The sequence below is a fragment of the Sphaerodactylus townsendi genome, linkage group LG01 (assembly GCF_021028975.2).
Source record: "Sphaerodactylus townsendi isolate TG3544 linkage group LG01, MPM_Stown_v2.3, whole genome shotgun sequence".
NCBI classification, from domain to species: domain Eukaryota; kingdom Metazoa; phylum Chordata; class Lepidosauria; order Squamata; family Sphaerodactylidae; genus Sphaerodactylus; species Sphaerodactylus townsendi.
In genome coordinates, this window is record NC_059425.1 from 49,847,429 (window position 1) to 49,856,371 (window position 8,943).

Below are 8,943 nucleotides of genomic sequence, written 5' to 3' on the forward strand. Positions count from 1 at the left end.
GTGCCTTGGAGTGCTACTCCGAGTCACACTTACCCAGAGATCTGGTCAGGGTGTCTAGCTTTATTTCCCTACTGCGCGGTTCCGGAGTAAAACCCCTCCAGGTGCCCTTTTGACCAAGGCAAAGGCCGGAGGACTACAGGCTCACAAGCCAGGGAGTCTCTGACTTGGTTTCTTCATCCCAAAGTTCCTTCCTTCCTTCCTTCCTTCCCCCCTCCCACCCCAGGAACACCTCCTGTCGTTTGGCAACCAACCACTTGAGAAAGATAATTCAGAAATCGCAAACGAGTTTGGAAACGGTCAAGGAAAACATTCCAGGCACGTTTCCTTTTAATCCCAATCAAAGTTTCAAAATTGTATTTTCAAGTAAAAACAAGTTTCGAATTCACCTCCGCTTCCCTCACGCGTGACTAACCTGCCCCGGGCCAGGCAAAAAAGGGGGGAAAGAAAAGTTTCCATGCGCCAAAGGTGACGCGGGACCCCCGGTCGCCAGGCCGAAGAATGGCTCCTTTCAGCACATTGACCATCGGCTTAGGACTGCAGGGGAGGAGCCCGAGAAGGAGTCAGAGAGGTGCCGGAGGGGGGGGGCGTGTTTGCATTTAAAGCTACAGACAAAAAAAATAATGTTAGAAAACGCTTACCCAAAGTGTCTATACTTCTAGAAGATCAGGGGGGTCGTCGTCTAGGCTGATTTCTGGGGGAGGGGGGACAAATCAAAGGAAACACAATGATCTTGAAGGCTTCAAATGGTGGGGGCTGTGACAGAAAGGCACCTTCTTTCAATGCGCCCCCTCACCCCATCCCTGAACTTTTCCCTGAGGGTTTCCTAGAGGTTTAGAAGGCGATTCTAAAGCAGCGCAGACCCCAACCCAAGCGACTGGTCTGGGGAAGGAAGGAGGGCGGGCTTTTTCTAGCCCACTCCCGTCAGAGCCCGCTTGGCCGGCTTCTGTGGCCAAGATCCTTTTAGGGGGGTTTTCAGTTTTCCTGCCGGCCCTCTCCTCAGTCAGTGGGGATGGGACACAGCCGGGCACCCCTCTCCTTCCGCCCAGCAAGCCTCATGCACGAAGCCCAGGCGTCCGGGGGCGGGGGGGGGGAGGACCCACACAGATCGGTCTTGAGTCTCGGGATCTGACACACGGATCCTTCAAATGCGCCCACCTTCACTGACATGTGGCCCTCATCGAGTGCAGAGGCCCTGGCTTCCCTGGAACAGCGAATGGGCTTTTAGGCAAATGTCTTCACCTCAACAACAACCCAAACAACCACAGCACTTCATCCCAAACCGGCCTAGGCTCTCCTACCTAAACCTTCGTGCTCCAGAGTGGTCCTGCCGCAGATGAGGAATGGGACTCGTTCCGAAAGACCCTGACTCTGACAAGAGCCTTCGTGGTCAAAGGGGCTCAACTGCCTTCAGCGCAAAAGCTTCGGCTTAACTGGCTGTTGGATCCTGAAACCCTCCACGTGCGTAAAGCACAGACAGACCAAAGGGAGCAAAACGTTCAACAGGAGATTTTAAAAAACAAACAAATCTCACTTTCTTTGTCCGCAAAGAAGGAAAGGAAAGGAAAGCAGGCTGGTAAGAGACCGTCATGTTTTTTTGACGAAAAACACCAACGTCAATGAATAGATAAGAAAATGGAATACTGTATTTGATTTTTTAAGAAAGTTTGTACATATAGATAAACACACAGTAAAGGAAACAGTGGTATAAGCGTCCTACGTGGAGTTTAAGAAGAGACCCCAAAAGCAGCTATTTAAATACTCAAAAATGCTTTTTGCATAAGATAACTACTGTGGCACCCTAAGCTCCATGTCGTCTATCGTTTGGGGTCCCTTTCGGAAACCGAGCCCGTCACCTCTGGACAGCTACGTTTGTGCCAGGAACGCAAGTCGGGGGAGGGGTGGGAGGGATATTGTTTTTAAAAAGAAGGGTTGAGAAAAGAAGGGGGACCAAGAGAGAAGGGGACGGGGGGGGGGGCAGAGAAGAGAAGAGCAAATATCATATACAAGCATTTTCTACACATATATTACAAACTGGGAAAATGACCGCATCATTAAGATATACATAATTCATATAAAATTTTGAAATAAAAATAAAAATCTGTTACAGTCATAACTATTCTTCTTCCACATTTATAACCAGTACCCACACAGGCAGTGACAGAAGTGTAGAAAAAAGGTGCTTACGAAGAAAATGATTGTCTGTTGAACAAAAGCATTTTAAAAAAAATTAAAACCACCAACCACGGAGGGAGAAAGAGGAGGAGGAGGAGGAAAAATTGCATCGAGTTTAAGCCACCGTTTGGACGTGGGGGGCGGGGCGGGTGAGAAAGACAGAAACTGATCAAAACCCAACAAAGAAGGCGATAAACAGTGGATATTTTTTTCTTTTTCAAAGAGTTCCTTTAAATTTTTTTAAGAATGCTTTTTCCGTTCCACTTTTCTCTCTCTCTTTTCTTTTTTCTTTTTTTTACAAATCCAAGTGGCGTTTTCCTGTTTTTTTGGCCACCTCCTCGCTTCCCTTCCTTATTGTTCAGTTATTATAGAGAATATTATATCCCGGCCCACCCCCACCCCAAATACAAATTGAACCGTAGTCATGCAAAACGGGTGCGATGCAGTCCATGGGAAAGCGCAAACAATGAACTCAAAAAGAAAAGAGGGAGCCAGAGAGAGAGAGAGAGAGAGAGAGAGAGAGAGAGAGAGAGAGAGAGACTGAGCGCGCGCTCGATCGTGCTTTTTTCTCCTACAAAGAATACAAATGTCACCTTTCTTTCTTAAGAATAATATTCATAATAACCGGGTGTTATTCTCGTCGCCGTCGTTATTTTCCCCGCTGCAGCATCAGCATCTTGTTCCAAGTATTTACTTTTTCCTTTAAGTTCCTTTTCGGAGTGGATGTTTTGTTTCTGATCTCGTTTGCTTGCTAAGTCAGGTTTGCAATTTAATGTTTGTTTTTTTAAAAACCTTTGCAACGTCCGCTTGTTTCTTTTTTCTTTCTGTGTCTCGGTGTGTTGTGGAAGTGGCTTCCTTTGCTCGGGGGGTCTCGGAGAGGGAGCGGGCGGGGGGTGCTCGCTTGCCGGGGCCGGGAGGGGGGCGGACCTGGGGGGGCCGCGTCAGTTCGCCTGGTTGTGCTTTCCGCTCCTTGGGGCCGCGTCCCTGGCCGGTATCATACATCACATTCTGAGTCGCTGGAGGTCACCGAGAGGATGGAAGTGCCCGTCTCGGCTCGTTCCGTCAAGCTGGAGACGCTGGTGGTGGGGCTGGCCGCCGTGGACGGAGACTCGGCCGAGCTGTGGGTCGGGCAGCCGGGCTCTGACAAGGACCGCATGCCGCTCTGTCCGATGGCTTGGTGCTGGAGCCTGCAGGACGCGGGGACACAAACCAAGAGCACAAAGCCTTGCTCAGAAGTCCAGGTACACACAGACACAGCAGACACAGCCCCAGAGCCAGAGCCCCGGACACACCGCCTCCCTCCCAGCCCCGGAGGGCCGGCCCAGGCCCCGAAGGCGGCCGTCTCAACAGAAGGAAGGGGATCTGGACCCAGCCCGGGGGGTGGGGGGGACACCTTTATTTTATCCAGCCTAGGAAGCACACCCTGCACCCCAACAACCAGCCAGCCAGACCTGCCCACTGGTCCACCTAAAATAAACCTCCCAAACACACACACACACACCTCTCAATCCCTTCCTTCCTTCCTTCCTTCCTTCCTTCCTTCCTTCCTTCCTTCCTTCCTTCCTTCCTTCCTTCCTTCCTTCCTTCCTTCCTTCCTTCCTTCCTCTTTTTCTTTTCTTTTCTTTTCTTTCTTCTCTCTACCCAGCGGCCCTCTGCCGGTTTCGGTAGCGCCAAACCAGTCCTCTCTTCTCCACCTCCCCACCCTCCCTTGCCCTGCAAGTGATTCGAAGCAAACGAGAACGGAAAGGAAAGGAAACCTCGCTTCAGTGAGGAAGGAAAGCCCCTCTCAATAACCCTATTTCTTCTTTCATTGAAAAGCAAGGGGGAAACCCACACGCCTACAAACACACACGGGGTGGAAAGGAGCTGGCATCAAAACCCCGTCCTCTTGAGCGGCAAGCCCTACTGGGGAAGGGTGGGGAGATGGGTTTAATGTGCAGGGAAGCTCCCTGGCCCCTGTTCTTTTCCTTTCTGGGTCGGTGGGACCCCGAGAACTGCTGGGCCGGCCTTACTGTGCCCTTTCCCGCACCTCCTCCCCAAGAGAGTCCGGAATTCGCAAGGGCCGCGGAGGGACACTAGAAATAGGCCGGGAAATTTCCCTCCCATTCCAGGCAAAAATAAACCACATTAAAAAGAGCAAGCACAATATTGGGGCTGGTTCACGGGGAAAGGGGAGTGAGCTGGGGGAGAGCAACATTTCTAAGTCCTTGGCTTGCCCATCCAACCCCACCCCCCACCGCCCCGCACGGTATTTTCCGGTTTGTTGTGGTTGCGTTTGCCCAGCGACCGCGTTTGGAAACGCGGGCAAACAAAGGAATATTGGTCGCAGTTTCTTAGAATCGTAAAGAACTAAACCTGTTCCTTTGGGGACAAAAGATGAAAAAACACGAGCACCCCCATCGAAAATGATCTAGAGAGCCTAGTCCAGTATTTTCTGTCCTGTCCGCCGCTCAGCCGAGAGATTCACTCAGAGCCAGGCAGATCAAGAGAGATTCTGCCCCCAACTGCGGGAGCGAGCGGGTGACATGTTTCCTTTCCCCCTCCCCCAAAAAGTTTCATTTAGAAACGTGGGACATGACAGGGTAAAAAGAAAAGTCCACGTCCTTTGCAAATGAAATGTATATATATATTTAATTGGGCCACCTCCCCAGGATGTTTTTATTTCCATTCCCGCTCGGCTATGATTTTTGAAAAAAAATATTTTCAGAAAATAAAGTATTGTAATTTTTGTTGCTTCGAGAATTAGGGTATTTTAAAAGGGATTTTCCTCTTTTCCCTGGTCTTACAGCCGCGGTGCACCGGCTCTCCCCCTCGCTGACACATTTGCTACTTGGTCGCTTTACTGGCAGCTCTGAAATTCTTTTTTAAAAAGGTTCCTACTCCCTCCCCTTCGGAATTAAACTTTCCACTGTAAAGAGGAGTGAAGAATTGGGGGTGGGAGGGGGATGAAAGATTTTGTGCGTTCTGGTTTGCTACACTTATTTATTTTTCCAAATGTAGACTAAGGGTACTTTTTAAAAACAAACACACACACAAACTATTATTCCCTGGAGGAATTTAAAGCCACAGAAACACTCTCTTGCCAGTGGGTGGGAACAACAGAACCCAATCAAAGTCCAAAGACTTGGGCCCCTGTGGTACTACCACCCACACGTGTATTTATTCCTCGATATTCGTAAATCAAACCGGCATAAATGCAGATTCGGAAGGGAAGAAACTATCTTCTTTTGAAAAGTGCTTTTCTTCGGGACTATATTTGCCTGTTCGCCTTGCTCTTTCTTGCTTTCTTTCATTCGCAAATGCATTTATTTGCTTTTTATAATTAATAAGAACAATGGCACAACAGCTGCCCCCCCCCCCCCCAGAAGGACGCTTTTCAGTAGGATGTTTGTTTAAATTGTTCAGTGAGCAAAGCCGGGGGGCGGAGAAGGGAGAGAGAAAGTTACCAGTTGCCAAATCCAGTTTTCTTTACACAAATAAAGAAATACATCTAATTCCCTCTCCAACTCCGCAGCAGCTCGTTGTTTACAAAGAAGAAGGTGGGCTTTTTAAATTGCCAGACACCCCCCCACCGCCCCCACCCCAGGAACAGAAGTGTATGTGTTTGACCTGAAGCCATTTGCACAGGCGAAAAAGAGGCGCCCTCCAACTAACAGCTAAGTGAAGAGCGGAGCGGAATCGGAGGAGCAGGATTTCGCCCCACCGGGGCGCAGTCGCCCCTCAAATGGGTCGCCTTGCCGAGCCTCCGTCTCTGCCGAGCAGCCTCCCTCGACACACCTGGGCCAGTCTTTTGATTTGCAAGTTTGAGCCGGGAAGACAGGAACTTCTTTGGTAATGTGTGGGGAGAGGAGAGGCCTGCCTGCCTGCCTGCCTGCCTGCCTGATTGCCTTTGGCAACAACCCTTTGGTTTGCAGGGGAAGGCAGCCTAGGAAAGCAGGAGGCCGAGGAGGAGAGCCGTCCAGTCCAGCCAGCCAGCCAGCTAGGCCAATCTCCCCCTCCCCCCCCCCCGGCTGTCGCCCGCCCGCCCGGAGCCGCCGCTGACCTGTTCTTGGCCGCCGCCGCCCGATCCCGCTGCCGCCGGTTCTTGAACCAGTTGCCCACCTGGGTGGGGGTGAGGCCGGTGGCCTGGGCCAGTTCCCTTTTCTTGCTGGGGTTGGGGTAGGGGTCCTGGAGGTACCACTCCCGCAGGAGGCTGCGAGTCCGCTCCTTGAAGCAGTGCGTCTTCTGCTCGCCGTCCCAGATGGTGCGCGGCAGCGGGAACTTCTTGCGCACGCGGTACTTGTCGACGGGCCCCAAGGGGCGGCCGCGCAGCTTCTCGGCCTCCTGGTAGTGCGCCTCCAGCCACATGGCCTGCAGCTTGCCGTGCGACTCCTTGGTGAACTTGTGGTTCTCCAGGATGTGGTAGAGGTCTCGGAAGTTGCCCGTGTGGAAGGCCACCACCGCCCGGGCGCGCAGGATGGACTCGTGCTTGTTGATGGCCTCGCACGCCCCCGGCGCTACCGGCAGCGACCACAGGAACCGGCCCAGCCGCTCGATGTCGCCCGTCTCCTCCAGCGTCTCGCAGACGCTGGCCACTTGCTCCGGGGAGAAGTTGAGGGTGGGCAGCTGGAACATGGACAGCTCTTCCGGGGCCCCGCGGGAGCCGCCGCCGCCGCCGCCGCCGCCGCCGGCCGATCCGGCGCTGCACCCGGTGGCCGCACTGCCGCCGCCGCCTCCTCCAGCTCCGGAGCTGCTGCTGCTGCCGCCGCCGCCGCCGCTGGCCAGGAGCAGCGAGCGGTGGTGGTGGTGCGGGTCGCTGGGGAAGTTTGGCAGAAAGAAGTGGGTGGGATAAAGCTCTAGAGGGGACCGGAACACCATGGGACCCAGCCTGGCGGACGGGGAAGGGGGTCCGGCAAGAGACGGGCTCAAGGCGGGCTCAAGGCGCCCAACAAGCCGGGCGGCGGGCAGGGGACCGGGCGAGCGGAGACGGAGGCGGAGGGAAAGAGGGCGAAGAAGAAGAAGAGAGAGAAGAAGAAGAAGAAGAAAAAGAAGAAAAAGAAAAAGAAGAGGAGGGGAGGGAAAGGGGGCTCACGCACCCCACGAGCATCCACACCCGCACCCGCAGCCACATAGAGACCCTCATCCAAGCCCACAGCCGCGCGCGCGCACACCCACCTGTCCACCCACCACCTTGCACACACACACACACATACACACGCACGCACCCACCCACACACACTCACGCACACTCACTCACTCGCAGGCACGCCGCTCACTCCCTGGCAGGCATGCAGAGGCGCGCCCGCTCGCTCCCACCGCACGCCTCCCTGCAGACCCGGCACTGCCGCCGCCGCCGCCGCCGCCGCCGCCGCCGAGGCCAGCAGATTCAGGGAGTCGGTGGCGATCGCCCTAATGACAACAGCCTCATAATATCTCCCCTAAATCCGCCGTGAGTGCAGCGCCGAAGCATTTTGTTTCGCTTTTCTATTGGCCTGCCGGGTGTCGTTGTGGCGTCGCCATGGCAGCGCCCTGCCAATCACTGTCAGCCCTGCCAATCATCGGGGACTACGTAAGAAAAAGGGCTCTTACCACTGCGCCCAAAGGCGGAGGGGAGGGGACTTGGGGAGGGGGAGGGGACACGGGGAGGGGGGCGGGCGAGGGGAGCCGAGGCCAGTCTGAGTGTGTGAGTGTGTGTGCGGGCGCGCGTCTGTGTGTGTTTTAATCTTTGCAACTCCTAATCTTAGCACTTCCACTTCTCTGGCTGTCTCTCTTTCTCTCCCCCCTCCCCTTTCTCTCCCTCTAAACAAACGATGGGAAATGCGCAAGGCAGGGCGCATCTCTTTGGTTTGACCAGGAGGTACAATTAGAAGGGAAATGTGAGCGCGATCTTTAAAAGTCCGCTTTAAACTAACGGCTTGGAAGAAAGGAAGGGAAGTTAGGAAGGAGGAGAAGATGGGTCGGCCGGCCTGCCGGGGCTCCACGTGGAGATAAAGGCCTCCTAACGGAGACAATTTACACATGATTTGCACGTAGTTGCGCTTCATTCTGCCTATCTGAGCACTAATAGGGCCGGGGAAGAAAAGCTGGATGAGATCATGAGGCCCATCCTCAGGCCGTTGACCCTGCTAGAAGCAGCATCTAAATGCAGCGCTGGCTGGGGCAGAGAGGAAAAGCAGAGAGCAGGAGAGAGAAACCAACCCCCCCCCCCCGCGCGCTTCCCACCTCTCCTTCCCTCTGCTAGAGTCTCATAAAGCAGCTACCCAGGGGAACTTCCGCGCCCAACTTTGCTAAGGTGTCGATTGGATCTCCAAGCTGGCAGGAAAGTAGATTCTTCTTTGAATCCACGGGAACTTCACGCTGAGGAACACTACAGTCCACTGGGAAATAATCTCGCCTCGCCCCCCCCCCCCAACCGCACGCACACATACACACACCCCAAGGGAGTGGAATCCACCCCTAAGGAGAGGACAGGGATGCTCGGGCGCCGACTTCGGGACTGCAACCCAACAACCTCTGCATCATTAGACTTGGATCCTTAGACCGCATCCTTAGACTTGTTTCAGTCAGTCGCCGAATACTCTCGAGCAAATCGCACCAGGGGGACCGGCTGCGGCTTAGAATTCCCAGAAAGAAGTATTTTCTAACCTCTCCATCCTACTAGGCATTCAGATTACCTCTCAACTCGCCCGTAACCTTTTGACCCTTCTGTAGAGAGCAGCAAACGGATCTGGGCATTTCCCAGATATTTTTGGAGTTAGGAGGACCAATTACTCCTCCCCCCCCCACTTTTAA

The 8,943-nt window shown here is 53.8% G+C and overlaps 1 protein-coding gene across 1 annotated transcript; it reads right to left on the reverse strand.

Moving 5' to 3' along the window:
* Window positions 1-1,621: 1,621 nt before the first annotated feature.
* On the reverse strand, window positions 1,622-7,655 carry SIX3 (SIX homeobox 3). The gene is made up of 2 exons (XM_048482807.1): window positions 6,215-7,655; window positions 1,622-3,359 (listed from the first exon to the last, which is right to left on the reverse strand). Exons 1-2 carry the CDS (start codon window positions 7,027-7,029, stop codon window positions 3,167-3,169), a joined length of 1,008 nt encoding a protein of 335 aa, XP_048338764.1. The 5' UTR covers window positions 7,030-7,655; the 3' UTR covers window positions 1,622-3,166.
* Between the last annotated feature and the right edge of the window lie 1,288 nt (window positions 7,656-8,943).

Coding starts and splice junctions, on each gene's coding strand:
- SIX3 (XM_048482807.1), bottom strand. CDS start 7,029: ATGGTGTTCCGGTCCCCTCTAGAGCTTTATCCCACCCACTTCTTTCTG. Junction 3,360..6,214: donor GCGGCGGCGGCCAAGAACAG/GTCAGCGGCGGC, acceptor CGCGTCCTGCAG/GCTCCAGCACCAAGCCATCG.